The 20,095-nt window shown below is 41.1% G+C and overlaps 1 protein-coding gene across 2 annotated transcripts in view; it reads left to right on the top strand.

Moving 5' to 3' along the window:
• C9 (complement C9) overlaps positions 1–20,095 on the top strand; it is a 196,807-nt gene that overhangs the window by 49,278 nt on the left and 127,434 nt on the right. For both annotated transcript variants that reach the window (XM_069221359.1, XM_069221361.1), the window contains one exon: positions 1,325–1,460. In XM_069221359.1, coding sequence (XP_069077460.1) covers positions 1,390–1,460 — 71 coding nt within the window. In that variant the 5' untranslated portion in view covers positions 1,325–1,389. The remainder of the gene's footprint in view (positions 1–1,324; positions 1,461–20,095) is intronic.

The following is a 20,095-nucleotide window of genomic DNA, read 5'->3' as shown; positions in this document are numbered from 1 at the left end:
CACCATATTTACAAGGCAGCACTAAGCCACTTTTTGTGGCTTAACACTGCCTTGTAAATAAGGGCCCCCCTGATGCAGTTTTCTGTGGCAGAGGGGTGTGCAATGAGGGTTGTTGTGGGCATTCCACCTCAATGCCCATTGCTTTTGATGCCACCCCATATTTACAAGAATTCGTAAATCAGTGGCAGTGCCAAAAACTAACGCCACCCCAGAGGTGGTGTTAGCATGGCGCAATGAGGAGAAATACTTTTATTTTGCCTCGTTTTTGCTTTTTCTATGTGTGCTGCATTCTGCAACACATACAAAGAGCAAAACACCATGAATGATTGTTTATGTGCAGGAAGGTGTACCTTCCTGCACGTAAACAATCATTCAATAATGACGATTTGCTACTTCTATGTGTGCTGCACTCTGCAGCACACATAGAAGTAACAAATCTCCATTGTAGATTGTTAAAGTGCAGGAAGGGACACCTTCATGCACATAAACAATAATTCCCTTCAATGCAGACACCCCTGCACTATGGTGCAAAGATGCCTGTGTTGGCTCTGGCAGCTAAATTTAGCACAGGCAAAAAACACAGGGGTGTGCCATATTTACGTAAATACGGTGTATCCCTGCGTATCACAAGTGACGTAGCGTGGCAGTGCCAATTTTGGCACAGCTCCACGCTGCGCCACTTCTGTGTAAATATGCCTCTTAGTTTTTCATTCCAGCGTAGTGTGGAGGTGCGCAGCAATGGAACAACTCTTCACTAACTACCTGTTCCTCCCATGATTCGCAGATCTAGCTAGTGGAACTGTATACAATTATTTCATCCTAGTGGTTCTGGCCTGTTTGATCATGTTTTTCATGCGGTCTTACTTGACTTGAGACTTGAGCCTGTGATAATAGTCTCCCTGGTTGACCGTATGATGTCATATGACCATTGCCATGATCCAAATTCTCCAGTCCTGAGCCAGCATTTAAAAAAAAAAAAAATGTACACAAATCGGGATATTCTGTGATTTGTAGTCTTCTTTTGCTTCAATTGAACTAATTAGACTAACACAACGAATTAGAAAAACTTATAAAAAGAAAGCCCAGGATTGGAAGCGGTTCTTCTAGCGACCTCTAAGCACACTATGAGACAAACCCTGCCACAAATATCTTCCACTTGGTTGCCTCACTACAATGCAGACTTAATTTATTTGCTCTGGGAATTTCCTTGAGCTGTCTTTGCATTGCCTAATTGAATTATTTACCGTAAAGCTACCTGTGTGGTTGCAACACAGCTTCCTCCGACTGAATGGATTTTGTTTGTGCTTCTTATAATGAATGACAGCAGACTGAATAAATAGCCTTGGATCGAACTTCGTGGCTCGTGCTCCGCTCCTCTTCACAGCAACAATGACCACGCTGCACGTTGTCCTCGCGCTGATAAGTGTGCTTTACTCGGCAGAAAGCCGCGTTTCTGGAAGGTAAAGTCATGTCTATGTTCAGTGTGATGTACCTTGTGCTTTTGTAAACTCTCCTGCCTACGAAAAAAAGGAAATCTAGACTTTGAGTCAGTTTAATTCGACGTGTTCGGACTAAATTTGGCTAATCCACACGTCTGGGTATAACACTTAAAACAAGCATTTTCAGTGCAATGGGTCTTGCATTTGTAGGAATTTGAGCTATTGGTATTGTAAATGGTTAATTTGAATTTTTATGGCATGTGAATTGGTCTCCTTTGTGATTAATTGTGTGCTTTCCAGCTATATAATCCAGTGGCTTTGCATATAATTTAAGCATGTTTTTCTATCTTTAGCAAAATATGATAATGATGCTGTTTTACATTCTAATTTAAACTGTTATGCTACTGAAAAATAATTCCACTTTAACCACTCTATTATTAGAGTTGATGGCTGGCTAATATATATATATATATTTAAAAAGACAGAGTACAGCTATGGAGGAGTGCTGAGAGAAATAAATTAGAAGGTTCCCTACAATATTATGAGTGTTTTAAAGTTATAGTGTTACAAGGAAGTTATGTTGTTTTGAATTACGGTTATAATATGTAATAAGGATAGATTATTAAAATATATACAATTATTATGTACGCTTTTCAAAAAACTTTAGTAGAAATATAGTTTTGATCTTAGAATGTAATGTTGAAAATAGTCCTTAGAGATCACCATACTAATACTAGTTTTTTGAAAAAATATAGGGGGTCATTCTGACCCCGGCGGTCTCAGACCGCCGGGGCCAGGGTCGGCGGGAGCACCGCCCACAGACCAGCGGTGCCCCGCAGGGCATTCTGACCGCGGCGGTTCGGCCGCGGTCAGACTAGGAAAACCGGCGGTCTCCCGCCGATTTTCCGCTGCCCTACAGAATCCTCCATGGCGGCGGAGCGCGCTCCGCCGCCATGGGGATTCTGACACCCCCTACCGCCATCCTGTTCCTGGCGGGTCTCCCGCCAGGAACAGGATGGCGGTAGGGGGTGCCACGAGGCCCCTGGGGGCCCCTGCAGTGCCCATGCCAATGGCATGGGCACTGCAGGGGCCCCCGTAAGAGGGCCCCTAAAAGAATTTCAGTGTCTGCCTAGCAGACACTGAAATTCGCGATGGGTGCTACTGCACCCGTCGCACTCCAGCAACTCCGCCGGCTCCATTCGGAGCCGGCATCATCGTTGCTGGGTCTTTCCCGCTGTGCTGGCGGGCGGCCTTTTGTCGGTCGCCCGCCAGCACAGCGGGAAAGCCAGAATGGCTGCCGCAGTCTTGTGACCGCGGTGCGGTCATTTGGCGGTAACCGCATGGCGGGCGGCGACCGCCGCGGTTAGAATCACCGCCATAGTTTTGTAACCTGTCAGTCCGGAGAGAAAAGATAATAGAAGAAAGTGATGAAGTGAAATTTTCTAATTATTCCTTATAGTGCACAGTGCCAAGACAAAGTAAGATAAACAGAGGAGAAAGTGAGTGACAGAGAGAGAGAAATAGAAGGGAAATAGAGATAGAGCAAGATAGAACAAGAGCAGGAGAAGAGATAGAAAGATAGAGAGGAAGAGAAAAAGAAAGAACTGGAGAGAGTGAGAGAGGTAGAGAAAAAGAGAAAAGAGAGAAAAAAGTTAGACAGAGATAAAGAGAGAAATAATGAGGAGAGAAAGAAGAAAAGAAAGAAAGAAAGAAAGAAAGAAAGAAAGAAAGAAAGAAAGAAAGAAAGAAAGAAAGAAAGAAGAAAGAAAGTGATTGCTATAGATATATAGGTACATGAAGAGAAAGAAATAATCAAAGAGAGAAATAAAGAAAGAGAAAAAGAGAGAGAGAGAAATAGAGAAAAGTGAGAAAGAAAGAGTGAGAGAGATAGTAGAATAAAAGAGATAGAGAAGAGTAAAATAGAGAGAGAAGAGGGAGAGAGATAGCAGCAAAATAGAGAGAGAAAGAGAGGGAGAAAGATATTAAGAAAAGTGTGAGAGTGAGATAAATAGAGAGTGAAAGAAAGAGAGAGAACGGAAGAAAAAGAAATGGAAATAGAAAGAGAAATAGAGAGAGAAAGAGAGCACGATAGACCAGGAGAGAGAGAAACTAGAGCAACAGGATAGAAAGAGATATGGGGAGAGAGGAATAAATGAAGAGAGAGGAAAGAGAAAGAGAGAGAGGTAGAGGAGGGAGAGAGGTACATGGGAGAGAGAAACAGAAAGAGAATATAAGAGAGAGAAAAAGATAAAGCATAGAGAAAGAGAAAGAGTTAGAAGAGGGAAAGCGATAGTGAGAGAGGAGGGAGAAAGAGAGATAGAGAAAGAGAGAAAAATAGAGAAAGGAAGAAATAGAAAAGGAGAAAGAGAGAGCGAGAAAGAATGAGGAGAGAAAGAAAGAAAAAGAGCGAAAGACAGAAACATAGAGATAGACAGAGAGAAGGAGATTGAGATAGTGATATAGATAAATAGGTAAAGAGAGGGAAAGAAAGTAATGAAAGAGAGAAATAAAGGGAAACAGTGAAACAGAGAGAGAAATAGAGAGAAGGGCTAAAGAGAGAGAGTGAGAGAGAGGGTAGAGAGTAAAATAGATAGAGAGGAGTAAAATTGAGAGAGACGAGGGAGAGAAATACAGAACTAGAGAGAAAGAGAGAAAGAGACATTACAAAAGTGTAAAAGAGAGTTGAATAGGCAGGGTGTGAAAAATAGAGAGAAGGAGACAGGGAACGAAACAGAAATATAGAGAGAAAGAGAGTAATTTAGAGAGAAAATAGAACGAGAGAAGGAAGAGAGATATGGAGAAAGAGGAATAGAAGAAGAAAGGAAAGAGAGAAGGTAGAGAGGTAGATGGCAGGGAGAAAGAGAAAGAAAGAGGTAGAGGAAGAAAGTAAGAAAAGAGAGAGAAATAGAGAAATAGAAAGAAAGAGATAATGAGAGAAAGTATGAGAGCGAAAGAGTGATAGAAAAGCGGGAGATACAGAGTGAGTGAAAGAACTAGACAGAGACAGAGATAAAGAGAGAGTGAGAAAGATAGAGAACAATAAATTAAAGACAGAGAGAGAAAGAGAGCATTAGCGAGAGAGAGATATTGACATAGTGGCAGAGAGAGAGAGAGAGAGTTGGAGGAGGGGGAGAATTAGATGAGTTAGAGAAATTGAAAGAGAGAGAGATTGAAATAGAGAGAGATAGAAAAAGAAACAGTAAAAACGAGAAATGTTTAAAGATTTAGAAAGTGGGAGAAAGAAAGTGAAAGAATGAGATAGAGATGAAGCGAGAGAGAGTAGGGAGAGATAGTGATAAAGAGAGTGGAAGGAGAGAGTTAGAGAGAGAGAGAAAAAAAGCCTGATTGAAAAATATAAAGAGATAGCTAGAAAGCTAAAGATAGGAAAAGAACGATATAAAGAAAGAACGAGTGAGGAAAAAAGAGAGATAGAGTAAGGGAATGAAACAGAGATAAATAGAAAGGGAGAGAGAATAGAAAGAGAGAGAGAGGACGGAGATTTGGAGGAAATTGAGAAAAGAAAATGGAGAAAGAATGTTATTTTTGTATTTTACGGAGATGATAACTTGATAAATGAGGGTCCGGCTTGGCTCTGAGAACATGTTCACAATTTACATCCTATTGCAAACATTGATAAAGCCTCTTTAACGTTAAAAAAAACGTTTCGGACTACCTGGTGGTCATACAAAGCACTCTTGATTAAGCCATCGTAAAACTTTGAACAGACACGGTAAAACCAAGAGTTTGAAAACTTTAAAAAAACGTACTTGGTTACCCCAAACACAATGTATTGAAGAACTTAGACAAGCATTATATTTATTATTTTATGAAAGGAACCTAAAGTAGCAGTGGTTAATACTAGTATAGGCGACAGGAAAGTTGTGGTAACCTACATATACTCTTTAATTAAAAAAGTGTTCCTCTTCTTACAGTATTACATTTATTTTACCACCAAAAAGCTAAATCCTGAACCATTTAAAGCTTTGTTTTTAGTTTATTGGACTGTATTTCTCTTTTGTGTATAATTATTGTCAAAGCAGGGACTTTCACCACATACTACATGTATGCATAGATCAATGGGAAGAACATACCTGCTGAATTAAATATTGAAGCAAAGAAGACATTTAGGGCCATATTTATCATTGTTTCACGCAACGCAGCAAGACAGCTTGCTGCTCTGCGCTGTTTGCCATGAAAGGGAGAGGGCAGAAATGAGCCATATATATCAATATATGGTACATTTCTGCTTTCAGCCTGCGCTGGCTCACAAACTGCTTCTTAGTGCCAACGCATGACAGGATTGTGTTGGGGCAAGAAGAGATACCTTCTTGCACAAAAACAAGGGTCGGACACTTTTTCGTCTTTCTACAAAATGCAGTACATGTAGAAAAAGGTAAAAACAAGGAGAAATAAAGATATTTCTCCTTGTTACGTCTCCTTTGGGATGGCGTAGCATTCTTATGCATTCCCAGGTCTACCGGTATTGGTAAATGTGGTACTGCTTTAGGAGCCATGAGTGGATGTGTGGGAACACCAGGCAGTAGGGTGACGCCAGGCAGCGACTTGTGCTGCCTTGCATCACCTCAGATTTACCAAGCCATGCAAGGCCATGGAAGGTGGCCTTGCATGGCTTGGTAAATATCATTGCATTTTTTTCTGTTGCCCTGCACTCTTTATAAATAAGATCCTTAGCACCTATGCGCAGCCTTCTGTGGCCAGCGGACCCGCTGCATACAACCTCAACCGTATAGAGTGGAGCTTGATCCAATTATATTTATTTAATATTTCCCATTATGTTTAATTGTTAGGACTATTTTTCATTCATCTACTGTATAGTTGTTTTTTTGTTTTTTAACAATGTTTTTTCGTGCAATTTTTGTGGCTATTTGCATACCCTAGTTCCAGGCTCACAAATCCTAGCAGGGGGATTTAGGGTATGTGAACTGTGTAAAAAAACATTTTTTTATTCTAAATCCTGGGAGGCTTCCTGCACACCCTCAATCCCTTAAACTAATCAGCACAGGGGGTCAGAGAATGAAGGGACCGAACCATGTGTCCATTAATTGTAGCTGCAAGTGCAATTTTTCTCTTAGGGCTAGCCAATGATATCCTTAGTCTGTGTATACAGGTTTGGGTCTGCACACCTGAAAAGGACGACTGCAGCAAAAAGCTCTCTCATAGGGCCTTTTTTTTAAAAAAGGGTCCGTGAACTGTTGACCCTTTATGGACTAATGGTCCAGCTATCTGTAATCATCAACTCCTTGAAGCCCACCTAACACATTTTCATAATGCTAATTTCTTAGACGGTACTGAACAGATTTACACCAAACAAAGCCAAGGCACTCCTCAAATTAAAGTTCTAGATTCACGCCAACTTAGTCTTAATCTGTTCACCATTTTTTTATTAGCTGAGAGCAAAGAAGCCTATGGGAGTTAAAATGGGAAACAATGCTATTTGATTCTCTAATGGCCATGATTTTCCGGATAGCTGTGTAATATAGTCCAGTATTGCTGTCAAGGGGTTGTGATGACAAACAACAAGGCTGAAGGCTGAGTTATTGAATATGTGAATTTGACCTGAACCCCGGTACGGTAACATAGTGCCATATTACTCATGTTAACCAATTTGTATTTCTATATTTGTTAGACCTTACAGCCTTAGGGTGGTCACCCCCAACTTTTTGCCTGCCTCCCTCCACTTGATGACACAGTTTTTGCTAGTTTTAGGGCTCTGCGCACCATACACTGTTAACCAGTGCTAAAGTGCATTTGCTCTCTCCCTTAAAACATGGTGACATTGGCTCATGCCCAATTGGTATATTTAATTTATTTGTAAGTCCCTAGTAAAGTGCACTGCATGTACCCAGGGCCTGTAAATTAAATGCTGCTAGTGGGCCTGCAGCACTGATTGTGCCACCCAGATAAGTAGCCCCTTAACCGGTTGTATGATGGAACAATGCATACACTTACAACTCATGCCTTTACTACTCGGTAAGTGCAATGCATGGTCATTACCACGCATGCACTTACCACAAAATGTTTTTACAATGCATATGCTTTTACTACGAATGTCTTCACCACAAAAATTCCGTAGTAAAGGCATAGTTGAGAAAGGCATATGGATGGTAAAAACTAGAGGTAAGTATAACATACTATATATATATCTATATCTATATAGATGTATATAGATATATATATCTATATATATCCATATATATATATATATATATCTATATCTATATAGATATAGATATATACATATACACACACACATATACGCACACACACGTTTCCACCCAAAAACCCAAAACCCTACCTACCCTAAACCCTAAAAATTACCTTACCACCCGGAAACCCATACCCACCCTAAAACCTCAACACCCCTTACCACCCCAAACCCCATACCCACCCTAAAACCTAAACACCCCTAACATCCCAAAACCTAAAAATGCCCTTACCACCCCAAAACCCATACCCACCCTAAAACCTAAAAATGCCCTTACCATCCCAAAACACATACCTACCCTAAAACCTAAAATAACCTCATCACACCAAAACCCATACAACCCTAAAAACTAAGCACCCCCTACTACCCCAAAACCCATAACCACTCTAAAACCTAAAAATGCTCTTACCACCCGAAAAACCATACCCATCCTAAAACCTAAACACCCCTTACCAGCCCATACCCACCCTAAAAGCTAAACCTACCCTTACCACCCCAAAACTCATGCCCACCCTAAAATCTAAAAATGCCCTTACCACCACAAAACCCAAACCCACCCTAAAACCTAAAAATGCCCTTACCACCCCAAAACCCTTACCCACCCCAATACCCAAACGTGCCCTTACCACCCCAAAATCCATACCCACCCTGAAAACTAAACACCCCTTACCACCCCAAAACCTAAAAATGCCCTTACCACCCCAAAACCCATACCTGCCCTAAAACCTATACACCCCTTACCACCCCAAACCCCATGCCCACCCTAAAACATAAAAATGCAGTTACCACCCCAAAACCCAAACCCACCCTAAAACCTAAAAATGCCCTTACCACCCCAAAACCCATACCCACCCTAAAACCTAAAAATGCCCTTACCACCCCAAAACCCATGCACACCCTAGAAACCTAAAAATGCCCTTACCACCCCAAAACCCATACACACCCTAAAACCTAAACACCCCTTACCACCCCAAAACCCATACCCACCCTAAAAACCCCTTACCACCCAAAAAAACCATAACAACCCTAAAACCTAAAAATGCCCATACTATCCCAAAACCCAAACCCACCCTAAAACCTAAACACCCCTTACCACCCCAAAACGCATACCCACCCTAAAACCTAAAAATGCCCTTACCACCCCAAAACCCTTACCCACCCTAAAATCTAAAAATGCCCATATATATATATATATATATATATATATATATATATATATATATATATATATAAATATCATTCAACCCCCTTGCTACTTACCTGCACTTACCTTTAAAACTTTTACCAAGCAAATACCTTTACCATTCATGCCTTTACAATGAAATTAGTTGTAAAGGCTTGTGTGGTAAAGGTACATACTGGTAAAGGCATGTGTGGTAAAGCCATGCATGGTAAACGCATATGCGTTGTAAATGCATTGTGGTAAATACATTTCGTTGCATTCACCGGGATGTAAGTGATGTTTCCCCCCTTAACCATGTCTCATGCCTGCCATTTCAAGGTCTGTGTGTGCAGTTTCACTGCCACTTCGACGTGGCATTTAAAAGTACTTACCAAGCATTAAACTCCCCTTTTCCTACATATAAGTCACCCCAAGGTAGGTGCTAAGTAACATATAGGGCAGAGTGCTGTGTAGATAAAAGGCAGAACATATATCTGTGTGCTTTATATGTCCTGGTAGTGGAAAATATCTAAATTTGTTTTCCACTGCTCTGAGGTCTGCTCCTTTCATAGACTAACATTAAGACTACCCTCATAAACTGTTTGAGTGGTAGATTCTGATTAGAAAAGGGTAAACAGGTCATATTTAGTATGGCCAGAATGGTAATACAAAATCCCGCTGACTGGTGCAGTCGGATTTAATATTACTATTTTAGAAATGCTACTTTTAGAAAGTGAGGATTTCCCTGCCCTTAAATCCTTTTGTGCCTTACAGCCTTTCTCCAATCCACGTCTGGGTTGGTTGACAGCTCCCTTGTGCATTTCACCCAGACAACCACAAAAACAGGATGCTCAGTCACACCTGTACACATCTGCATACTGAATGGGTCTTCCTGGGCTAGTGCTCTCCAAGGGCTTGGATTGAGCTTGCCTCCTGTTTCCTGAAGCCTCAGGGCCAAAAAGACTTCATCTCTGCAAAGGAACTCCTTGTGCAACGAAAATCAACGCGCCGCCTGCCAGAATGGACACACAGCCTGTTCAACAGTGAGAAAATCACTGCATCGTCGAACAGGAACAATGCAGCCCCGGTCCCTGAGTGGAGATTCACGCAGTGCCAACGTTGTGACCGGAACTTCGACGCACAGCCCACCAGATTGACGCATCGCCGAGCAAGAATGACGCAGCACGACTTCCTGTGAGAAGACTCAACACAGCGCCAGCTGTGTGGCAGAAAGTCTGCTGCATCACCCACAGGATCGATGCAACAGCTGTGACTTCACCCCCCAGAATTTCCATGCATTGACCCTAGGCATCAAAAGACCCCGCATCGCAAAGAGGATTTAAGCCTGCGCACTGGAATTTGACACAAAGCCCTTGCCGCGTGGAAATGAATTGAAGTATCGTCTGTGTGCATCCGGAAATCTGGCGCACAGCTACCTTTTTTCACGGATCTCCTCCTCTGCTGTCTTCGTGCATGTAATTTTGACGCAAACCAGGTACTTTGTGCTTACAAGAGACAATTGTTGCTTTTAGGAACTTAAGACTCTCCTTATCATTTCAAAAGTGATATTTCTACTTGTGATTATCAGATCTTGATCGTTTTTACCTTAATTTACCCAGGTAAATATGCTATGTTTTTCTAAACCTGTGTGGTGTCTTTCTGTGGTGTTCCCACTGTGTTATTGCATCTTTTATTGCACAAATACTTTACACATTGCCTTCTAAGTTAAGCCTGACCACTCGGTGCCAAGCTATCAGAGGGTGGGCACAGGATTGTGTGTGCATTACCCTGACTAGGTTTGTGATCCCTATTTGTCCAAGGGTGTATACCTCTGCCAAATAGAGACCTAATTTCTAACAATATCATATGTTTGTTTTGGGGGGTTCATTTTCAAAAAGATCATGCAAAGTGTCATGGAAAGTGCAGCTAACTGTGAGCACTGCATGGAATTGAAATTTTTTTGCTTTGTTTTCTTTTCAGAAAACAAATGATTAAACAATAGACACAGTGGATTTATCAGGTTCTGTAGCTGCATTTTTACAATATAACTATGTATTTACAGCGTTTGCCACATAATGTGCAACATAATTTGCCAGATTTCACAAAAAGTGTATTCTACTTGAAAGGGAGGAACGTAATACTGTCAGAAAATGCGCTGTTTAAGTTGTCTTTTTTGCCACATAATTTAAATACCATTCCACATAATGTAGATAAGCTTACCATATAAATCATGTAAAATTGATAATGGTAAAGCTCTGCAGAATCATATATGTATATATATATATGTGTATATATATATATATATATATATATATATATATATATATATATATATATTTCTACCTCCCAAACTCCCGTATGAGAGAGAGCCAACCCTCAAAGACAGGAAGGATAGATTTAAACCTGTTTAATGGATCTGGCCAGTCCTGACCCAGTGACACAGAAAGGCGCATTTAAGCTGTGCAACATATATATATATTTGTTTTTTTTCCACTGATAAAAACAAAGGTTAACTTTGGTAAGGTAACACTATAGTTAGGTGGAAATTTTGAATGATAACTTAGTGTTTTAAACTAAAAATTCACCAGTTATTGTTATCTCCAGTAACTATAACTTGCGTCCCCGCCATGCACAGTTTTGTCATCAATAACATAATTTCAGATGTAGCACTGATGTGATGTTATTGATGATGTCATATAACATGTCATGAGTGATGTAATATGTGGGGTAATTTGCTGTACAAAGCGAGGGTGTGAGTTATAGTTACTTTAGGGTAAATAATATAGCTACCAAAGATAACTATAACTGGAGGTTTTTTGTGTTTTTCTTTTAGTTAAAACATTAAGTCGTCACTGAAAGCTTCACATACCTATAATGGTACTTGAACATTTGTTTTTTCAGTGAATTTCCTCTGGTTTTTATGGTAAAGTAAGATATAATTACAATTCCTAATTAAAATGTCCCTTTAGCCTTTGTTTTTTTGCAGTTAATTTCTAGTGTTTTTTAACATGAAGTCATATTTTAATAAGATATGCAAAGCCAACCCCTGTCACGCATGACCTTTTGTCGTGAATGGCGTGGGGTTGGTGGATGGGCCCTCTGGTATGCGTAGCATGTGCTTGGTCTCACAGGTCCTAGTCACACTCAGGCAGACTTGTTGACTTGGTCAAGGAGTCATAACATCAAAATATAAATACTGTCTTTCTCAAGGGGTGGGTATATATATATATATATATATATATACCATATTTCTCAAAAAATCACCAGTATTTTGAATCTAATGTTTATTTCAATAGCTTACAGTCTTTAATAATAGTGCTCATTATAAAAATGTTTAATAAAGCTTTATGAAAAACTCATGGCTGTGAGTATTTCTTGTAACATAATTTTTATTATTGCATTTTGTAGGTAAAAAATGTTAAAAGAAAGCCTGAGAGGCATTTTTAAAAACAATTAAAGCAACATGTCTCTAAATCTTTTTTTAACATTTTTCAAAACCATCAAAATACAACCATAAAAGCAACTACAAGAGGGCCTTGCACTCCAATTAAAGTGCAGAGAGTTAAAACAATTATAGTAATTTCTTCGCGAGTCATGGACTCTTTGGGTCAGGAGTCTTACGTTTTTTTTATGTTGCTGGGAGGCTGCTACACTACCTGCAGCCCCCGTAACAGTTCAAAAAATGGTTGGTGCTGCTAATGCTACTTGTAAGGACATCACCAAGGTAAAATAAAATCTAAAGAGCCCTTGCAAGCCATTATGGGGCACTCATTCACAGGGCAGTGAATAATGAATGAGTGGCTCCTCCCGCTCATTTACTATTCATTTTTTGTTTTTGTTTTAAAGATTTTTGTGGGTGTCCAGGTGCCTACCCAGGACACTCACATATTTTATTTCATTTAAGAGCTGCGGGGGGGGAGCCCCAAGGCCTCTGCAGCCCCAGCCGGCTCCCCAGCTGGTACACTAGTGTATGCCAGTAGGAACCAGCATATCTTTTATTACATGGGTACCCGAGTGCCCACCTGGGCACCATAGCTCCTTATTATTTATTTGGGGGCCACCGGGGGAGCCAGAGAGCCCTCATGGCTCCAACCGGCTCCCCTTCTGGGAGCCAGCCATTTTATTTTTATATGTGGGTGTCCACCCTATGTACCCACAATGTTGGGGCTCACTGGGTGCGCCCCAAGGCCTTAGTCACCTCCCCAGTCAGTATTATAGTAGGTGCTGGTTGAGGAGTATCAAATTAAAATCAATTAAAATAAAAATAAAACCATAACAATTATACAAAAACTTATGTGCTATAACTATGTTTAATTAAGATTAAATGCAATTAAGAAAAAAAGAATCAAGTGCATATTATAAGTCCTTCGGTAGGCATTCTTATGATTAAATGGAGCTGAGGTGCAGAATTTCATTTGATCGATTGTTTAGTACGTGCGGGACATAATTGATTTGCCTATTCAACACACCTGGATTAAAATGCCTATACAACCAGCAGCTAATATGACATTTGTTAAACTGATTTAAAATTGAACAATACAAAAGTTTCAAGACAGTTTAGGATCCTGTTTAATTTGCAAGTTAAACACAGCTGAACTAAAGTGCCTGTGCAACTGGCAGCAATAGTGTCAAATTTACTAAAACAGATTTGAAGATTAAACAATACAAAAGTTTCATAATAATACCCATACCCCAAATCTGGCAAATTTACCTTTTGATCAATTATTTAAAAGAACCTGCTCATTTTTTACATGAAATGCACAGCTGGCCTAAAGTGCTTGTGCAACCAGCAGCAATAATATCAAATTTGTCTAGAATGGTTCTAAAATGTAAACTGTACAATTATTTTGTGACAGTGCTAGTATCAAAAATATAACAAATGTACAATTTAGCAGTGGGTCATGTGAGTTAAGACACACTACTATAGCTGCTCTGCAATTCTGAATAGCTCTGTCATTAAAGCTTCTTTTCAAAGGTTTCTACCTTAGATTATACAGGTGGGGCAGGTGCGGACTATGTAGATCAGATATTCCTTATGCTGGTTATAATGCCTGCATAACACTGAACTCCATGCTGCTATATTAGCCAATGTTTTTATACTACCCATTGAGCAACGTCATTAAGCTATGTTTTAATTCATGCTGGAAATGGAGTGGAAAGATAAGAAGCTGGAGCCATTTGTATAGTGCTCTATGATCATCCATGCATGGGAGCGGGAACTGAATTTCATTTTATCTTCAATAAATTGCATTAGTTTGGTGGACCTATTAGTTCCCTCTTCAAAAGAGTCATACTGGAGTCCGGATTCCCATAACTCTTCCAAATGCAGTTGGTTGATGGAGGTCCACAGGTTTTTGTTATGAGACGATTGTCAATCGTTTTTCAGAGCTGACCAGAGGGCACTATTTAGAACTTCTTGAGCACAACTGATTTCATTCCATGTCTTAATTGTTAAAGCTTTCCTAGCTAACTGTTGTCTCATTAGTCCCAATTCCAGGCAAAGCTGTGCTGGAGTTGTGAATCGTGGTAAGTTGAAAACTCGCCTGAAAACATTAAGCTGGATTTTATCTATAAGTGTCGCTTCCAAGCCATGTATCGACACACTGGCATAGGTGATGGTAGGAAGAATCTTAGAGGAAATCACTGCTAGCAGCGGATGGTATGAAGGACCATCTACATTTTTTGCCAAGGAGGTAAAAGCATATTTTAGACCTGCGGCCTTTTTTCCAATCTAATGTTTATGCTGTAAGAAAGTGCCCTGGCATCCAAACATATGCCCAGATATTTGTAGTGTGGCACTGATTCCAATGAAATATTATTCATCTCCATTCTCATAGAAGGCAGCCTTTGAGGGCCGATTAGTATTATTTTAGATTTTGTCGCATTGATCTCCAATTGGTTAGAATTTGCATAGTTGGCCAATATAGTTAAACATCTTTGCAAGCCCACCTTTGTTTGACTAAGCAAGACAAGATCATCAGCACATGATAGATGGGTGAGGGGGAGAGTTCCCAAACAGGATGGGTGCAAGTTTGCTTCATCCAGGTTTGGGGTGAGGTCTGCCATGAATAGACTGAATAAGTATGAGGCCAGCACATAGCTTTGTTTCAGGTTGAGATACGTAGAGATTTTTCTCTAGAGTCTTGTGACAGACAATTTTTACTTGAACGCATGTGCATGTGTAAGGTCAAATTGTTGCCTTCAGTAGTGGGTCTGGTAAGCCCCAATCTTTCAGCTTGTTCCAGAGCTACTGTCTGTTGATGTGATCAAAAGCAGCCCTGAAGTCGATGAAACCAAGATATAGCTTCTTATTTTGCTATTTGCTTTGTTCTACAAGAGAGGCAGTCACTAGTATATTCGTCATGGTGCCCACTCCTTTTCTGAAGCCTGTTTGCTTTAGGGAAATGATGGTATTTTTATTGGACCAGTCTGTTAAGTCTGTGTGAAGCAGCCAGACATAATATTTTGCCTCTACATCAAGGAGAGCTATGAGCGTATAGTTGGCATAGTTGGCCCTATCCCCTCCCTTGTATATTGGATTATTAATGGAGCCACGCCAGCTATCAAGAATAGCACTGCTCATTCTGGTTTCATGATATGAAGATAGTAACACCCTGGACCAAAATTCTGCATTCTGCATTCAAATGGAAGGCGATTTGGCCCAGGAGCTCTATCACAGTGGGCTTTGCTAAAATGAACTGGGATTAAAGTTATAGTCTGCTGGACCTTGAGAACGTTTTACTAGGGTTGTTGCCAGCATATTTACTGAAGTAGAAATGGCTCTACTTTGGGACCTCATAGAGAAGGTTTCAGTAAGATGATTCACCCAATCAGTCTCCGAGTTATTAATGGATTTCCTCTGATGTTAACACAATAATCAATTTCCCAGAATTGCCTGGGGCTATTCTGCCTAGTACTGTATATTATTTTTGTCTCACAGAGATCTTTGGCTTCATTTTTTCCTTCCAGATTTGCTTCTTGTAATATTTATTTGAATTCTTCAAGAGTTACCAAAGGAAAGAGATTACCTGGATGAGCTTCCAAGCACCTTGCCAATTTCTTTTGCTCCTTTTTGAGCAATCCGCATGATTTAGAGAGACAAATGGAACCTGCAAGGCCAGAGCGATGAGTAGGAGGCCGATGTGGTGTTGGGTTGGAACAATGCCCTAGCAGTATCTTTCCAAAGTGTGCACAGGCTTCTCCTATGTGGTTGTTGGTTTTTAGACTTTCGATCATTATCAGTTTGGCTGATAATGCTATGTCTGCTATCGTTTCGATGACCACCACAGTCGCTTTAGGTTTGTTGGTTTGATAATGCCCACTTGGGTGGGGGCCCAAATGTGAACTGGCGGAAAAGATCCCAAAAATAATATTTGAAATCAATGGTCACCAGATGTGCTATATTTGATTGCAAATTTTTGTACCCGGGGGATCAAAGGTAAAGAAACTATTGTATAATCAATGATCGATCACAATTAAGTACCATAGTATGTATAGCTTGGTTGAGTGTTTTTCCGATATCTCCGATTTAGGACCAACATTCTTAAAAATTCAAGTGAGGTGACTAGGTGCTCTCTTTGTTGATCACGACGTTTAACATTCCGATTTGCCTGAGGTGGAATGTTCCAGCATAAGCTATCAATGTTAAGTATTTTATCCTCCTCTGTTGTGTGTATTCAATTAGAGTTGAAGTCACCTGTCAGTATTACATCCCAATAAGGATAAAATTGGCTGTAGTTGGTGATGGTTGCCCATAACTTTTCTATTGTGGCTTTCTTTTGGGAAAGTACTAGGGTAAATCTAAAGATTAACCAGTAATAGTGGTGGTCTGTCTCCTGACGCCTAATGTAGATTTTCCTAGTAATTTATGACGGAAAGTCTTAATTTTATTAAAGACACGGAGGCGAATATTATGCGTTCTTTTCTTACTTTAATTTAAACAGCAGCAGTCAAGAAACTACAACTCCCAAGAGGGTTAGAAGAAAACTAACCAATGGGAGCAAAACAAGACCAAAATTGGACCAATAACAACGAACCACCAACCATAGAGTGTACCCTTGACTGCAAGCAGCCCTCTTTTCTTGAACGAGCCAGTCAAATAGGGTCATGGAACAAAGGAAAAATAAGTCCAACAATTGCCAAGGATAAGGAAACGGAACACAAGTCCTGAAGCACCGCGATGAGCCGAGAGGGCGATGGATGAGGAAGCTGGTCCTGCATAGTATGTGCTGGCAACTCCAGAGTTCTGTTCATGAAGAAAGACGTGATGGAACTAGCGGTGTTACCCGGAAGCTGGAGGCAGTGCCGGAATCGCTGGGAGGGAAAGAAAAAGTACATATTAATAATCGTACTGAGGTGGGATAATATTCGCCTCCGTGTCTTTAATAAAATTAAGACTTTCCGTCATAAATTACTAGGAAAATCTACATTTTATGACAAGACCGGAGGCTCTATTATGCGCGTTTAAAGCTGGTCAACAACTAAGGACGAAGCAGTCCTAACAGGTTTACAGTAAAAAGTTTTAAAAACATTATCGTTTGACCAGTCTGCCGACCTGAGAATGTCCTCTAAACTGGACCCAATAGCGAAAGCTTTTGAGGCTATAGCCCCCCTGGAGGAGTGTGCTCCGAAAACGGAGATATCTATTCCCGCTAGGGACATAATCAACTTAATCCAGCGGGCTAAAGTTGCCGAAGTCACTGGATTGTGGGGTTTTCGAAAAGAAATTAACAATTGATTGGAAGAGGACGTTCTCAGGTTGACGGTCCTTTTTTCATATTCTTTTAGACAAAGACCCACACATAGCTTAGGTTTATTCGGGAAGAAAGGGTAGAAAACAGAATGTAAGTTAGTTTTGGTACGTTTAGAAATGTGAAATAGGACCCCTGAAGGTAAGAATTGACGGGCCGAGACGTCTAGGGACTTAATGTCCGAAGTCCTTTTAATAGAAATTAGACATAGTAACATGGTAAGTTTAGCAGAAAGCATTTTAAGCGAAAGACAAGGGTTATCTGGCCAAGAGAGAAAGAGGTTCAAAACTAGAGAGACGTCCCAGATATGAGAGTACCTGGCAGAAGGAGGTTTAGAGAGTTTGACCCCTTTTAGGAGACGACAAATTAAAGGATGAGACCCAACAGGGTTTCCGTCAATATTTGAATGGTTCATAGAAATAGCTGATCTGTAAAGGTTTATTGTGCGGTACGCCTTGCCCGAGCCCGCCTGGGCAGCTAGAAAATTAATAATAAGATTTAGATCCGCTGAAAAGGGATTGGCACACTTTCCCATACACCAGCTTGACCAAAGAGCCCAAGCTGACTTATAGGCTCGTCTCGTGCCGGGTGCCCATGCGTTATTGATGAACTCTGAAGCTTCTGCCGAAATAGTATGGGTCTGTTGGGTAGACCGGAAATGAACCAGGCTGAGAGAGTCAGAGATTGGTCTAATATTAGATCGTGAGGACGATCGAAAGGATCTAGAATGAGAGATGGAAATGTTGGGAGAAGAATAGGAAAATCCACAGCCAACTCGAGAAGGGGAGGGAACCAAACCTGAGACTGCCAAAAGGGAGTTAGCAGAACGAGAGATGCCTGCTGACGTCTGACCTGATTCAGCACTCTGTTGATCAAGATGAAAGGAGGAAAGGCATAGTTGAGGGAACCGGACCAATCTTGTAAGAAAGCGTCTGTGGCCAAAGCAAGAGGATCCGGGCGCCAGCTGAAAAAATGGGGAAGTTGGGTGTTGAGTCTGGACGCAAAGAGATCTATTTGGAAAGGACCCCATTTCCTTTCTATCTGATGAAAGACTGACTGGTGAAGTTTCCAGTCGCTGGAGTCGGTGAGGTGACGGGAATGCCAGTCCGCATTTGAATTCAATGAACCTGGTAGATACTCCGCCAAGAGGGAAATTTTGTGTGACAGGCAAAAGTCCCAGAGGCTTTTGGCTAATAGGGCTAGTGGTCTGGACCTGGTGCCCCCTAAGCGGTTGATGTAGCGTACCGCTGAAATATTGTCCATCCGGAGTAGAATGGAGCATCGTGCTCTGTTTTTTGTGAAGCTCTTGATCGCAAAGGAGCCTGCAAGAAGCTCTAAACAGTTTATGTGCAATCTGGACTCCCCTGCGGACCATATACCGCCAGTCGATATCGAACCACAGCGGGCGCCCCAACCCGTGAGACTTGCATCTGATTCTAACACAAGATCGGGCACAGAGGGGAAGATGGACCTGCCGTTCCAAGCCTCTAAATGGGATATCCACCATTGGATTTCCATCTGGGATTCTGGGTCCAAAGAGACAAGGTCGGAATAGGCCAGTCCTCGACGAAGATGGAGGATTTTGAGGCGCTGGAGGGCGCGGTAGTGAAGGGGACCTGGAAAGATGGCCTGAATAGAGGATGAGAGAAGACCGACAATCCTTGCGAGGGATCTGAGGGAGATAGACTCTTTTTGAAGGGTTAAGATTAGTTCTTTTTTTATTGCGGACACTTTGGAATGGGGAAGTGACAGAGCGGCCGAAACGGAATCTATTTGGAAGCCTAGAAACTCTATTTGTTGGCAAGGTAAAAGAACTGACTTTTCGAGGTTTATCAAGAAACCGAGGTCCGAGAGGAGAGAGGAGGTTAGCTGGAGGTGAGAGAGTAACGAGGCTTTGTTTTGGTGCATGATCAAAATATCGTCGAGATAAATAATCAGTCTGATACCCAAGGAGCGTAGGAAGGTTATGACCGGCTTCAACAGTTTTGTGAAGCACCAAGGGGCGGAGGAGAGGCCAAAAGGAAGAGAGGAAAAATGATAAGTTTTTGAATTCCAATGAAATTGCAAAAACTTTCTGTGAGAATGGTGAATAGGGATGGTCAAGTATGCATCCTGTAAATCTAGTCTGACTAGCCAATCGGACTGGAGTAAAATGTCCCTGAGATGGATAATAGTTTCCATCTTGAAGTGTCGATAGATGACGAACTGGTTGAAAGATTTGAGATTGATTACCGGTCTGAGCTTTTTGTTCTTTTTGTGAACGAGGAATATAGAGCTGATGAACCCGGAAGGGTCTGGAGTGCAAAGTTGAATGGCCTCCTTTCTTAAGAGAGATTGAATCTCTGAAGAGATTAAAGAAGACATTTCTAGAGAAAACTTTGGGGGAGGAGGAAGACATAGCTGGAAGGGGGAAGAAAGAAATTCGATCTGGTATCCCTGAACCGTGGAGAGGACCCACGGATCTGCAGAGATTGACTTCCACTTCTGGAGGAAGAAGCGAAGGCGACCTCCTACGGGA

Source organism: Pleurodeles waltl, chromosome 1_1 (genome assembly GCF_031143425.1).
Source record: "Pleurodeles waltl isolate 20211129_DDA chromosome 1_1, aPleWal1.hap1.20221129, whole genome shotgun sequence".
NCBI lineage: Eukaryota > Metazoa > Chordata > Amphibia > Caudata > Salamandridae > Pleurodeles > Pleurodeles waltl.
This window is presented reverse-complemented; position numbering and strand designations above follow the sequence as displayed.